Source organism: Manacus candei, unplaced genomic scaffold (assembly GCF_025592945.1).
Source record: "Manacus candei isolate 608988 ecotype Guabito, Panama unplaced genomic scaffold, ASM2559294v1 h1tg000056l, whole genome shotgun sequence".
NCBI classification, from domain to species: domain Eukaryota; kingdom Metazoa; phylum Chordata; class Aves; order Passeriformes; family Pipridae; genus Manacus; species Manacus candei.
In genome coordinates, this window is record NW_026138104.1 from 530,326 (window position 1) to 546,395 (window position 16,070).

At 37.9% G+C, this 16,070-nt stretch overlaps 1 protein-coding gene across 2 annotated transcripts in view; it reads right to left on the reverse strand.

The window, feature by feature from the left end:
* Positions 1–16,070, reverse strand: part of LOC127477632 (probable acyl-CoA dehydrogenase 6) — a 76,300-nt gene that overhangs the window by 28,036 nt on the left and 32,194 nt on the right. For both annotated transcript variants that reach the window (XR_007906993.1, XM_051802187.1), the window contains exon 3: positions 1,164–1,293. Coding sequence is in view for 1 of the 2 variants with exons in the window: in XM_051802187.1 (XP_051658147.1) it covers positions 1,164–1,293 (130 nt within the window). In the remaining variant the exon portion in view is untranslated. The remainder of the gene's footprint in view (positions 1–1,163; positions 1,294–16,070) is intronic.

Here is a 16,070-nt window from a genome sequence, read left to right on the forward strand (position 1 = left end):
AAGCTGCCATGAGGGCAAGGTACTATTCTCTGAAGTCTTTTAAAATACAATTTTTATTATCGGTTGGATTATAACTAAGTTGTTTTTTCAACAGACATAGTGAACTCCATGCTTGCAGCAAGCTTTTGGTGTATTACACAAAGGAGAAGAAAACTTTAGGAAAAATTTGCCATAGATGAGACCTCCAAAGTCACACATACTGAGCAGAAGGATAAGTGGATGTCAAGGGAATAGAGCTTACATTCCAGACTACAGTAGATGCAGAGGCGTTTTCATTCGGAGGGGAGGGAATAAAGCTGAAAAAACCACCAACAAATAACCCAACCCTAAAATGCTCTTCAGAGCAAAATTTCCCCTCTTGTATATCTGTTTTGTGCAGAGAAATTCCCAATTTCATGATAATCATTTGAATTTCATTCCTACCCCCACCTTCCAAAATTTTAGGCATATCCATATTCCAGGGTCAAACGGCTGGACCAACCTGTTGCCTCCCTCTAGTTTTGCAAACTGATGTTATGATGTAGAATGACTGTGAAACTACTACCTGAAGAATTTGGTAATTGTCACTTCTACTGAGGGAGGAAAAAAAGAACAACAAAAGGGGTTCAGAAAGTACAGGAGCCTGAACGACAGCAAGTGCTAAAAAAAAGGAACGCTGACATAGCAGTTAAGAAAAAGTAAAATTATTAATTGCATGGAATGGGCATATTTAGGAAGCATGATACATCTGCTACAACTTAGCATGAGACATAGAATGACTCCTTGCAAAGCTGGAAAAGAGGAAGTAAACTATAAACCAGAATTAGACTGATCCTAATCATTACAACTAAATGCATCCTTAGTATGACTGCACTGGGAATATCTGCCTAAGAAAAAAGACAAATATGAACAGAGGGATTCTGGAATTAAAAATTTTCTATTGGCTGTGACACCAAGGTTTTGTGTTTGTAAACATATCATCTACTACTAAACAAGGCTTATGTTTAAATATGTAATAATCTAACATTAAAAAATTTTCTTCCCTAAACCAAACTGTCTGAGAGAAGTATTACTGAAGAGCGACTGCACAGTATTGTTTTTTCCTACTCTTATACAGACTGGGTTTAAGGCCTAAACCTAAAACAATTTGGGTTTTAGGCTAAACTAAATTTTCTGAAAATTACCTTGTAAGAGCAGGAGTAGCCATGCCAGCTTGCACTCCAATAGCCATAGGAATACCTCCACAGCGGATATTTCCCAGCTCTTCTGCCACTGCAATATTATAGGAGAAGTCCAAGCCCATGCCACCATATTCTGAGGAAAAAACAAATCTATGATTCTCATGTTCTAGACTGGCATAAGCAATAAGAAAAAAAATAGTATTGCTACTGCACGGACTTGCCAACTGCAATCTCACTATTAATTTTTAAGTATTTGACAATTACCATCTTTCCTTTCACAAAAGCGATACCGCACTATTCTAAATTGAGAATTACACCTGCTCCAATTACCTGTGTGCACATCAGGTCACCTCTAAATATCCTAAGTAGCCTCATTACTTTTACTGGAAATGGCAGGAAGAAGTGACATGCTGCTGAAAACAACATTGGAAGGCAAAATTATTCTTTCTAACAGTAAGGTCATATGAACAAATAACTCCACAAGGCAATAAGTGCTTTTATTTCTCCATGATAATGCCTGACACTGGCTCTCACCCCGCAATGCAATCATTTTTCTCAGACACAACACTCAAGTCAGCACAGAGCAAGACCACAGGCAGGTCGTGTTTGTATGCTGAGTTACTGTCATAGCTCAAAGTCCAGGATTAGACACAACTACAGTACAATGAACATGTGCATTTCATATCCTGGCCCTTGGTCTGGGCAGTCATTAAAGCATTCTTCGTTAGCAGGAGGCTGACGACCTGGGGTGCTGGTCAGGTCCCAGCACAGGCCAGTGCTCCCCCCCACACACACATTCCAATCTGAAAATTCAGTTAAAGAGGAAATTATTCTTCACCTTATTTCCATGCCCACTGATGATAAACCCACCATGTAGTGAAGCACAGAAAAGGGCTACGTTGCTATGATGGATGAGGTAGTTTCTAGTTGTATTAAATAGCTCCTAGTCCAAAGGAAATATGGTGAGAAAGTGAAGGTTACTGCTTGACGTCGTTGGCTGACTGAGAAGCTTTGATTAGATAACATTTCCTCTTTTTTTTTTTTTTAACTTATTTGAAGACTGACGAAGAAAATGTCAAATAAATAGATATAACCCCCACCCCTCACACACACAATACAGGGCAAACAACCCTTTCTCTTTTCGCTCGCTGACATCAAACACTGAGCTCACCCCTCTACTGACCTGCTCTGAAGTTTTCAAAAAGCACCATTAAATAAAAGTCAAAACACCACAACGTGTATAAACACAGGGCTTTGCATGCTATCATCTGTTTTGTAAACCCACAGAAACTATCTTTGTGCATCCTTTTTCTGCTGAAAGAAATGAAAACATAGATGGAAAAGGCTAAGCATAAGTTCAGTTTTCAAACAGCATTTCTTCTTGGGTCATTCTGAATAGTCTGGATTGTCAGCATTAAAAATTGGCTACTTTTCCAGACTTCTGTCTGAAAGGAATGTTTCTTAGAAATATACACAGAATTCAAGTTCCTACTGGGAGCTTAAGCAGTGAAAGGAAAAAACCAGCACTAGGGGAATGTGTTTAATATAATAGATAATCCAATTCTCCTGCCTTTACAGAGCCCCCATCAATAAATACATGCTCTGAGGAGCAGTAAGGAATGTATGTGCATGTAAAGGCAGGAGTATTTAAAGATATCTGGCATGAGACAGTTTTCGCTAATTTTATATGAATCCATAGCAGAGTTATAATACCTAACCTCAGTTTTGGCACCACGCATATGCTTTTCAATTCATTTTTATTTTTTTTAAATCTGTTGTTATTTTTATTGCCAAACTTCAGTTATTACTGATTTTATCTTTTCTTTCATCTACCAGGTAGTTATATTCCTGTCTTTCACTTAAATGTCACAAATCACAACCTTAGTTTTTTTGATTTGCATGCACAAAACTGACCCAAAGAAGGACCACTTTATCCAGTACACGGCTTACAGGCGTTCTTTGTCCATACCACAGTTCATTACATATTACCATGTAACAACCTGCCTTGCTCTTATTTGAGATTAGTTACTAAGCAGCACATTTTAAAAACAAAATGCTGCAAAAGGCCAGCTCTCAAAGGGAGAAGGAATTTCCTACCAAAGGGAGTAGAGGAGCAGAATGAAGCTTTGGGAGCCAGAGGTGGAGGGGGAAGCCCTTCCAGGCAAAGAGATGATAAAATCCGAAGATTTTATAATCTGGAAATAGATAACACAAGAGACATCCACAGATGCAGGCAGGCAGGAAGGGCAGAAGCAAATGGTAAAAACATTAATCAGACCACACCTAAGCTTTCATTAGGTCTGTTCCAGGAGCCAAGGAGATAGAAATTCAGGGAGAAATGTGAGTGGTTGGATGGACAATTATAGGGAATGCCTCTGTTGAACCGAAAGTACTTGATCAAGATAGAGATTCACTTATCAGTGCAGTGTGTGCCGCTATATCCCCAGCAGTTTGGGTAACATGCCATGGCTGAGCACAGTTGTGTCCCATCTCTTTGGAGAATTGGACCTCTGCTCCAAGACAGGCTGCCAGCGATATCACACACAGCAACAGCATGCAGTGCTGGCTCCCAGTACTGAAGGAACTTTCTTTCTTCCCCAGCACATGGGTGGCAGCCTGGTTCTTGCAGCCTTGCTGCTGGGCACTCCAGCTGGCTATTTTGGGGCCAGTCTGAGCACACTGCCTTGTGTGTCACGGGACTCAGCTCTTAAACTGAGAAAAAAACCACAGGCTGTTCTTATTTCCACCTGCTGCAGTGATGCTGGTGAATGTTTAATGGAATAAATGTTTAGGTTTTTTATGGAATGAGACTTACTCTTTTTGGAATAACTCTTACTTGCAAAAAGAGAATATACTGTTGTTAGGAGGGTCATGTTTGCCAGTCTCATCAACAAACACCACCTCCTGGAAGTATCTGTAACATGATGCAATGCTAATAGGCCAATTAAATTTTCATTCAGAAAAGTGAACATCATGCCTAACATAATTTTTGGTGAAACGTTCATAAGGAAGGGAACCAAATCAAGTCCAGATTGGATTGCCCCAAAAAAAGAAAGGAATAAAAAGCTATATATAAATATTCACTCTCAAAACATTTCTAGGGTAAATATTTCATCTAAATTTAAAATAAGATGAGGGACCTTTAAAGAATTCTTTGGCTACGTTACTGTTTTCAATTTACAAGAAACTTAAAAGAACAGACCAAAGACAAGCTAGGCAGAAAGTCTAATGCACTAATGCTTTTATAATCCAATACAGGTAGAAAAAGGCAACTGCTATTTTTGAAGTGTTTTTGATGACAATAGAACAACTTCCAGCTGTTAAATGGCTTAATTTGATATCACATCCATTGTTTGATTTCAGGTTAAATTACAAAACCCTAAGTGAGAACGCAGGAACATAAAAATAAATAAAAATACAAATAAATAAAAAATCTGCACTACAAACTACAGGCAGGACCCACATTGGAGGAGGTAAAAAGTGTGAGAAGCAAAGTGTAGCAGTGAGAAAATGCTGTGGACTGACTGCAATCTCCTGTCCCCAAGCCCCTGTGCCGTTTGGGGTGTGGAGGGAGGTAGATGACTCAGGAATGAAGAACTGAAACTGAGCTTAGAGGCAAGGGTGGGGGAACATGTTGTTTTAATTTGCCTTTGTTCCTCACTACATAAATCTATTTTAATTGGCAGGAAATTGTCTGCTTTGGCCATGATGGTAACTGCTGACCAGTATCACTGACTTTTTCAAGACAGCCAAGCCTGGCCATTGTATTTTCTCCTCTGTCCTGTTGAGGAGGAGGAGTGAGAGGCTGGCCAAGGCAGGCCACCAGACCACAGTCAGTATATTAACCTATTCTTTTAAATTTGCTCTGTGCTTTTCTACTAATCACAATCATCACCACATTATTTTAAAACTCCCAGCCCCCAAGAGCTCCTTACTTCATACAGACCAGCAAATTTCTAATGTTAAGTTTGTGACACTAGCAGTGGAGTCCAAGAGAACACAGTGAGTTTTAAAAAACATTGTTTTTAAAAGATGCAGACATACATTCTACTAAATCTGATAGTTAAGGATATCAGGACTTTTATGCATGAATATAGGCACAGAGCATAGATGATGCCCAAAACTACAAACAGAAGTACAAGACTACCTCATCTTCAGCTGCAACATGTCAAAACAGAAGCACTGCTGGAAGATCAGTTGGGAAAACAAAAGAAAGGACTGTCTATGAAAAAGGACTCATAAAGGCAAATGAGAAGCTAAAGTCTTTCATATAATCATTTCATTTTTATGAAGATCAAGGCATTTCTTGTCACTTGTTCAGTCTCCCTATTCAAACATGACTCTGCACAATGGTGAGAGAGGCTCAAAGTCTCTAGTCCAAATTTTGTAAAAGTTTAGAAGTGTCCCTATTTCAAATTTGCTTCTGATCACCCTCTAGTAACTGCCAGTGGGAGTGACACTATCTGTGGTGAAAAGCGTCTGTAAGTGAGCTGAGACAAGGTGAAACAGGGGGCCTTCAGAGTGTTTTAAGAATGTAAGTGAACCTTGAAAAACTTTCCAAACTTTGCAAAAGTGTATCTACACCAAAGAAAATCACACAGTATTATTTCCACCATCAGCACCTACCTCAGTGCAAGAACAAATAAATGTGTGCTTTCTATTTCTAGGGACTAGAAAGGCAAATAATACATGAACAAAGTCCAGTTTTGAAGATAGGCCTGAGAGACTCCTACATCTGATACTAGGATGACAGAGCTAATTGCCAGTTTTAATCACAGCCCACAATTTAAAATCAACAGAAGCAAAATTTAAGTGCTCAAACCTTACTTACCTGCCATAAATATAGTTCAAGAATTTTAACTCCAAGGAACTACAAAGAGCCCTGAATTAACACAACTGCAAATGTCATCAGGTAGGACAGTACAGAAATCCTACCATAATTCCTTTCCTCTTCTTTATATAAAAGGAACTTAAAGAATTACCAGAGGTGTACTCTCTGTGTTATACAATTTCCCATAAACCAAATCTGAAAAGCTGAAGCTGAAGAAGCTCAAAAAACACCTCCTGCCTTCTTGGTTATTTGCTCTGGCTGGTGTAGAGGAAAAAACCTCTCATTTTGTGTAACAGAAACACCGTGATTCCACTTTAGTCTTGTTAAAATTAAGACATATGTATTTTTTGGCTACTTCCACGGAATCATTTCATGAAAAAGAAAACAAAACAACACAACAAACCATAAAAACACAACCAAACAAAAAACCTACCCACATAAATGAAACCCTTGTGCCAGATGCAAAGTTCCTTTTAACAGACTAGCTTAGCCAGATAGACCAAACTCCCTCAGTGTGACTGAAAGTTTGTCCCAAACCAGAAAAAATAATGCTTTATGATTTTGTTTGCTTGATCCTAGAAAGATCACAGCCACATGCAGTAGTTTATCTCTCATGGATATTCACTAGTTTATCCAAAAAATCCAAGGCAGATAAGGACTTATTCTGCTAACCAAAATTTTACTGGTAATACCAGTCTTGTGATCCACTAGCCCTTGGAAAAAGAAAATTATGGATTGGTTGCTCATTACTTTTCAAACACCCACGGTTATCAGCACAAGTAAAATCCCTGAGCAATTAACAATGCAAATTATGCATTTCTGTAATACTTCTGTATTCTATATGCTGCTCCTTCTTGCTATAGAAGTCACAGTTGCCCCCATAGAAACTAAATTTACTGAGATGAGTAAGGTGATCAGGTCTGTATGTTTTAGATTAAGACAGAGCTACACTGGAAAATACAGTGTAAGGATAAAAACTCCCCACCCCCCCCCCCAGTGTAAGGATAAAACAAGAACACAAAATGCCAGAGAGGAACTTAGCAGTGCCTGCCACTGAGCAGATAAATGCACGATAAATGTGCCACACTGACCTTGCCATAGCTAGTGACAGCATGGACATGTTCAAATAGGACACTGCTTTAGAAAGCCAGAACAGTATATTCTAAATCACTACTTGTCAACAGCTGTACTTGCTGCCCTCTGATTTCCAGAACTTCCCTCCCAACTTTGTAAGTTTTCTTAATTTTCTAAGGGGTTATGCAGTGTCACCCAGCGCCATCTGAGTCAGCAATCACATCTTCATAAAACTTCAAACTCAGATGGATGTCAGAGCTCTTAAAAAAAAATACATACAAACCCCCCAACTTGTGTATGAACAATGTTATAGGGAAAGAAAAGCTAAGTTGCACAACACCATAGAATAAAATGCCCCCAAAGGGAACACAAGAAACACTAACAATCAAAAAGATGCAGTAGCCAAAAGAAAATGAGAAAGAAACAGAAAACCCAAGACTGCACACAGCCCCAAACACCAGCTGTTGTGTCAGCTCCAACTCAGAGAGTAACTTTAAGCAATCACTGCTCACAGACTCCTCAGGCATCTTCTCTATGCTTTTAAATTGAGTTTATTTTTCCCCCTCAGCTCTGACCCAACATCAATTCCACAGAAACTGGAATTTAATCGAAATAGTTAAACCACCCTAGAAGTTTTTTCTTTAAGGTTAAAGAGTACAGATCTCAATTACTGTATGTTTGAAAATGTCAGTGAAACTAAATGCCACAGCATAAAGAAAACAAAAAAAAAACCCACACAGAAAAATGAAGTCAAGAAGTGTATAGGCTGAATATCACACCTCCTGAGCTTCAGTGGAAAAGCCTGCTACTTCTCATGGGGTTTTTTTTTGGACAAGCTCATAAACAGACAGTAGAACAGATTTCAAGAATATCAACTCTGCAACCTACCCGCTGTTTGAGGTCAATCGAACAGTAGCAATTGCTGACCTCCTTATGTACATCAAACACACACATTCCTACAAGCTGTTGCACATTCCCCTGGTTTAATCTTTGCTTGTGGACACTCAGGTTTATTCTCTGAGTTAGGCTTATCCAGCAGTGAATACTGCTTCTCTCCAGCTTGAAGGCTGACACCCTTCTGATGAACAGGTAAACACCATATCAACATACTCAAACACCGTGCATGTCCACTGCAGTCCTACTGACACCACTGTGAGTCAACCCTCAGAGGCACCGATATCTGCTGTCAGGCTGGGTGAGACATCTGTAAACATGTAAAATGTGCTCTTCCTCCCAAGAAAATGTCTGCACAGCTGCTAAGCTATCTTCTTTTAAACATATTTACTCATTTTGAACCGGTAATAAAACAATCAATCTCCCACCCGTACAAGAATGAAGCAGGTACGTCATCTTTACGTGCTGCTGGTGCTCCTATTCAAGATTCTTGCTTTCACTTGAACTAGCTACAAAAAGTTCATGTTACTCTGCATCTGGCAAATTTTCTTCCAGCAGCATCTGACATGTGAACGCACAAATAGATATTATAAGGAATCTGTGGTAGTGTACAACAATGCAGAGGTCAAAAGGGAAAGAAAATGGGAATTGACTTATCAATAGGCAACAGACAGAGATATCCAAAAGAACCTTCCCCTTTTTAAGCACAATAGAGAGAAAAGATTAGTAACAGGACTGAATATGTACATCGGTAAGGATTTTTTAAAAGCTGGATGAAAAGGGGTCACTGTACTTCGTTTTGTAGCGAATTCTATAGCCAAAAGCATATTTACTGCTTTCATTTCTTTAAGGGATTGAATTACTTTCATTTCTTTAAGGCTTCAGGATATAGAGTTGATATTAAAAAAATCCGGAGTTAATTATGTCTCTTCTGAATTCCAAATAAATAAATAATTAAACCAAGAAGCAATACTAAGTGATTCAAGGATTACAGATTTATTAAATTTGCTACTTCTTAAAATTTCTATGCTAAGGTTTAATACAAAGGTTGACTATTTATCAGCTGAAAGCTGTGTTTAATTTTCTTCCCTACAAGATCTTTTATTCCAGTCTAAGTTGATAAATAGCTTGTTGGAAATCCATATTTGCCTTACATGAAGAACTTTAGCCACTTAGCTCAACATGTCACACCCAAAGACATAAATTTTACCGCATCGCATGTACCAAAACTTGCAATCTTCAAATGGAATAATAAACTGAGAATTGAAACTGTGGGTATGTGAGGAGAACCCTGAAAAATGCTGATTTTGAATAAATTAGGAAAAGAAGAATTTCATCATGGGTGCAGTAAATAATGAAATGAACTTCAGACATGCTCTGGAGCTAGCACAGGGGTTTTAGTTCAGTAGCACCAAACTTGGAACAGAAGTGCACTGCAGGGAGTTTCCACAGGAATTTCTGATCTGCACAGGCTTAAGGGGCCAAATGGCTTTCCAGTGGTTGAGTTTTTAAGTCCTTGAGAATCTGGACTAGATGCTGAGAAAAACATGCCATGCCATCCTAGAATACCTGCCACGTTGCAGATCAACATATTCCTAGCACAGTCGCAGTGAAGACATTAAAGAGACGTTTATTAACCAGTGCCACACCTAGAAGCACATTCCTCTCTCACTAGGAAATTCATTGTTTATAAGCATTCACTGGCAAATTTCTCTTCAGCTGGTAACATCTCCACCTGCCCGTGATGCAGCCTTCAGCATGGGTAGGGCTGGGACTGCCAGTTCCACAGCTCCTCGTCTCTGTCAGCTCCCAAATCCTCACCCTGTGGGACAGCCCACTGTACTGCTGGAGCATCTCCAGAGGTTTCTGTTCCCAAGTAGAGTAGAGACCAAAGGAGAGAATCTTCTGTATTTTGTGATTTTTTGTGAAATCTGATTGGTTTTGGAACTGCTTTGAGTTAGCAGAAGCAAAGCAATAAAAGAGCATTCCTAGTTCTGAGCACTGGAGTGTGGTAAGCTCTTTAAGAAAAAATTCAAATTGCAATTTTCTGGGAATGCCAGTGGGTTTGATCTCAAACTGGGAACAAAAGTCAAATAAAAATGCAAAAATCTGAATATTTTTATAACATTAAATTGTATTATTTTTTCAGGGGTTTTTTTGTTAGTTTGTTTTTTCCCCAAAAGACACACAAAGGAAATTTCACAATAAAAACCACTTCTAGGATAAAAATGAAAGATTTTTTGCAATGTCAGAACAATGCATTTCCCCTTCTTTTTCTCCAACAAAAGGGACATTTCAGAAAAACTTATATGTTCCCATGCTTGCTCCATTCTTGATAAATTTAATGGAGAAAACATTCCATTAACAACTTTTTAAGGAGGCTAAGGTTTTTAAGGTTTAAGGAGCATGGACAAACACTTTATGCCCTATTCTAGGGCTGAAAATATCTGATTTAGTTATCATTTTTGCCTATCATACTGTGTGCATCCTTGTCCTTCAGATTTGTCAGCCAGGCCATATCATGAGGTGGATTGTCCTTCCCTGTTTGTTAAAGAGCTAACAGAGTAAGGATTATAATATGAACTGCAATCTCCAATGTGAAGTAAACTACACTGCTATTTCATTTATGTTGACATTGGAGGGTATGCCCTGTATGTGATACTGGACACAAATGAAAGGATTTTCAGTATAGTGGAAAACATGCTGGAAATCAAATTCCCTATTCAAGATTGTTTTCTTCAAAAAACTTTCTACTCAAAGTATTATATTATTTCCATAAACATTTCATCATCCTATGTACTATGCTCCAAGAAATTATTATTGATCAGGATTACCTGTTTCTTCTTATTGATTTGGTTCTAAAATCAGGAACAAATCAGCCCTCAAACCAATGAGAAGCAATTTATTCCAAGGGGGAATGCCAGTAACCTTCTGCAGAGCAGAAAAAATTATAATATAATTTACTATTAAAATCACATCAAACTGCCTAATACACAATTATTTGTGTCACACAACATATCTAGAGAATAACTCTCACTCTATGTTTAAAATAGTTGAGGAAAGGGCGAAAACATTGTTCATTGAATACTGAATGCTCAAAATTAGTAATAAGGTTTAAGACCATGCTACATGACATTGAAACAATGAAAAGTTACAAATGTAACTCAAATGTAAAGCTGAAATTCTCTTTCCACTAAAAAACAAAAAAGAGAGGGGGCAAGTGAGATAAGTTTTTCTGTCTGGAAAAGATCATAGCATCTTCTGAGCTACAGCCTCACCGCTTCAAGTTGGGAGATATAAAACAAATCAAACATAAATGAATGTGTATCTTCCTCCTCCAAAAAAACGCAACCCAGAAACAAAGGAAAAAATGAGCTTATTTATTTTGTTCCCATTTATGCAAACATGGTAACTGTAATGACTGAGCTACAGATCTTCTGTTTTTCTTACAACAGCAAGTGTCAATAAAGAGTTTTTTCTTGTTTGAAGTACTTCTCACATTGTGACTGTGACTAATGCTGTTTTCTAAATTTTGGAGTAGCACTGATAAAGTATGGACTGAGAACAATTAAAGCAACACATGAAAAATTCAGCAAATACAAACTCACCTAAATAGCATGCTAAAACACAGACCTCAACAATTACACTTCCAAACCAAACCTTGCCACCATTCTTTGCATTTTAAGGAGGTTTACACAAAAGAATAGATACATTTCTCTATTGTACAGATTTTTCTTATGTGTAAGAAATATTGCCATGGAAAGAGAAAAAAAAAGAAACACGAAAGAAACACCAAACTTTTACCATTTTAGGGAAATTTCTATGTTTGGGAGTGCTGCTGCTGTAGACTGAGGTTACCCTGGTTAATGTTTTACCACTGGAAAATATCTCCCACTTGCAATTTAATTGCAATTCACTCTGCGAGATTTGGCTTGCTCCTGATTTTGTGTCAGAGTGGTTAGTGCTGTTGGAGTTCTGTTTAATCTAGCCCTGCAGTTGAAAACGTGTGCAGACAGTCAACTTCCAGAAAACTTTGGGCTAAATAAGCAAAATAGAAGAAAAACTACCAAACTTTACTATATTGGAATGAAGAACATAAAGAAACTGGTTGCTCTTATTTGAAGACGAGTACAACACATCTTGATATAATTTTTGTTTGTTTTCCAGTTGTTTTCCATCTCTCAGAGTCTCCTTCTGTGCTGACTTTCCAGAGCTAGGATGTGTCTTCAGACAAATCCTGTCCTCTGGTTGATTCTTTTCCACCCTAACTTGGGGTGAAACTGCTCCCTAATCTCTTCCTCACTGGAAGGTCCTCATCAGTGCAAACCTGGCTTTGGGTGCTGTGCATCACTCAGTCCAGCTCCTTATGCTAATGAAGATTTATATTCTTTTTTGCCACATTCTGGATGCTTTTAGAATATCTTATCAAAATGAATGGAAATTGCCAATTTGATTATTTGGTTGATTACAAACACAGAAAAGATGGAAAAATTCAAAACAAATTCATACAGATTTTACACTGGATCAGGAGACCTCTCTGTACAGCCTGCCAGCAATGGAGAATGTACTACAGCAAGGTTATATAAAAACTAATAATATTGGAATTTAATTATCCCTAATGTTTCCCTATTCACTCATTTGACTTTTTTTTTTTTTGATCTGACATCTTGCTAAGTTTCTTAACTGCTGTCAACAGCAGCCACAGTGCTGTGCTCTACCAACTGCTGAGCAAAAGGTCCTCACCTTCCCACACTGCTGTGCTGCCATCCCCATTTCTTGATGGTAAGATTTCATTTTAGAGTTACAAGGTACTACCTGCTATAAGGTCTTTCCTGCTGAGAAAATGTCATAAGGAAAAGAGGGGCCAAACACTCGTCTACCTTCATTTTCTTGTCTCCTTGCATAAGCACAGAAGCATTTTTTTATGTCTTTAAAATAAATGGCCAGTGAGGCAATAAAGCCTTGGTATTATACTATGGCCTTTCTTTTAAAATGCTTTACTACTTAGTGAAAACATTAAATATTTTTTCCCCTTAATGATGACAGCAGGATTTACAAAACTGGTAAAAGGCATGGAAGAGGATAGCATGGAAGGACAAATTAATTTAGAAAAAGTGCATTGCCTGAAATTTAATATTGTGTTTTTTATGGTCTCTGTGGCAAAGTAGATGCTGTGAGATACCTAACAGAAGTATAACAAACAAGTCTCTTGATACAGGACTACAAATTACAGGACTTTGCCACAATCTCAAAGAAGTCAAAGGAGAAAAAAAAAAGCCTGAAGCTAGAAATAGTATAATTAATTAAGGAACACAATAGGGGAGCAATTTCAGGGAAGTGCACAGGGAAGTAAGGCAGACAGCTGGGGAGAATGATGCTCTGCATAGCATAAAACAAAGGAGAAGGAAGTTTAAGAATAAAAGTATTTTTAAACCTAATTCAGTGAAACAGAGGGTGGAAGGCAGCACGAATCCTCACAACCAACTTGTTACGTGCTTTAACTTGAGATTCCTCCTGGGAAAAGCAAACAGTAAGAGAAAGCTGCTTCAGAGAGAGAAGAACTCTGAGCGCAGACTCTCGAGAAGCACAACCCAGCACCACTTCTCAGAGTAACTCAGCTTTAACAGACTCAGCTTTTTTTACTGCCATCCCATAACCTTGTCTGGTATAAGAGTGGCCTCTGTGGAAATGGGCAGATACAGGACAAACCTAACCTTGGGGTGCCATGCAGAGACTGCCACCCCAAACACATTTGGGACTTCTACCAGCTGGGACTGTCATTTTCTTCATCCCACTGTGAAGACTGGTTTGAAGATAACAGATTATCCCTAAGTAAGTATGAACCACTGCCTCTTCTGCAAGCAGAAGTCAGCAGGAGGAAAATTTTTGACTCCTGGAGCTGTGATGAATGTCACACTATCCTGCTGTCAGCAGCTCTGCTGTTATTCCAGCCTAAGCAAAATTTGCCTCTGCCTGTTTGTTTCCCCATTCCTCAGCCACACAATCAGAACTGCCTGATGCAACAGAGTTATGAAATAACTGGTGCTAAAAAGTGGTAGATTGGTTTAAATTATACTACAGTATACTTCAGTGGTTATGCTGTCTCTCTACACAACGCAGTGGGCCCCTACTTTTAATTCTTAGAAAGATATTTCTTTTTTCCTGAAGTTGTAAAATTTTTATCAGCTTTTGAAGAACCTTTGTGGCAAGAAAGTATGTTTCTACTTTAAAACTCCCTTTTTGTTATGCTAATGCCCATGCTACACGCTCTTTAATGACAAAAAGACCATTTGAATAATGCAAAATCAAACTAGATATATACGAAAAACCTCCTGACCCATATCTAAACTCTATATGGAAGTTTCAGATTTATCTGTTTAGTATCCTTCTTGGGTCTTTTAGATGACAGAATAGCAGAAAAAAAAATGGATAAAATCACACCAATTTTGGTGGTTTGTTCCACAAAACTTACTTTAAAAGTCTTTCCATCACATACACTAACTTCAGTGTGACTGAAAAAGATGTCTAGAGGGACTAACATGAAGACTGATGTTTTTCTTTTTTATATTATTCTGTTTACCACTGAGATTAGTTTCTCATCAGTTTCACGAGAAATGACTTCAAATTTTTCACTACTTTAAATGATGTCATGAGCGGTTTTTTTTTTTTTTTTTTACACAGAAACAGAGCAAGACCTTTTTTCTTAAATAATTATATGTGATAGAAATGTGCATTGCAAATAATTGGCAGTCAGAAGTGGTCTTTCTGCCTGTTTGCTAAAAGTCAGCAAACTTAAAAATGTGTTTGAAATTGCTTAATAAACACTTTTTCTGAAAAAAATTATGAAGACTCTGAACACAAACTGCCCATTGGCAATAACAACCTGATTCCCTTTTCATTATTCGTACTCTGACACTGTTCACTGAAAAGAGACTTATTTATATCTCTCTTATCTATAAAGATGCTCTTAAAGATGATTGAAAAATGAAGACCTGAGGACATGAAAAAGAAAGCGAAGAACGTCTACCGATGCAATAATTGTAAAAGTAGCCAGCATATAAATTAAAGAATATTCATTTATGGAATTCCTACTTATAAACTTCAGATATAAGTATTAATATTGCCCATAGCACCTACTCTGTTTTTATCTTGGCTTACTGCCATTCCTACACTAAGTTATGAAAACTAGATTTGAAATTACTCATTGCATTGCTATTGCATTGTTATTTAAAGGAAAACCTTTAAAGCATTTCCTGAGTTTAATGGAAAAAAAAATTTGTGATCCTCATAACTTTTTTTATTCATCTTCGAAATGATCTAAAGAGATCCATAAACCACAGGCTGAAATTAGTTCCCTAATTTATCCACAAGTACTGAATTTGGTCAGTTGATTACTACATGGAACTTAATTACCCATATTAAAACTGAAGTCAGATGACATGCTCTGACAAGCAGTCCCTTGCTTGCCACTAAATCTGAATAAAAAATCCCAAGAAATTAAAGAATTCCATGAGTCTCAAAAGACTGAATCCCAGCTACATATCTTCTCCTGCCCATTTAATGCAACTGGTATGTCTCTAGCAGTAAGGTTTCCAGCTTTTGATGAGAAGTAATAATCTCCCCATTTGCTGGCAGTTTTTCAGGCTGTATTTCTCCTTTTCTTCGACTGTCCTTATCAGCTCCTCTTTTCCTTGCTTATACTTGACACATACGTTGTAATCACATGCCTCTAATCACTCCCTAGCTCAACTACAGAGCTCTTTAATTGTTCCTACAAATCAATCCTTTGAGCTTTCTTTGCTTCTTACCTGACCTCATTAGTTTGCCAAAAACTTTCAGGCCAAGACATGCCCAGCTAAAAGCTTCCATTCCAAATCTGTCCTCAGTGTTAGTAAAATATGCAGTTAATTTGGTGTTTGTCCAAAGAGTTGTAGAAGAAAATTCCCCGAAACACAGAAAAGATAGATTCCCTCTTTTTTGAGATTTCACTAGTAATTACAGTGATGACCTCTGCAACGTGTGGTAAACAGATGCAGAAAGCAGCCTTGTAGCAAAGAGAAAAAGAAAACAACTTTTCAAAATAAAGAAGGAATCAAAATCTGCTCACGCTT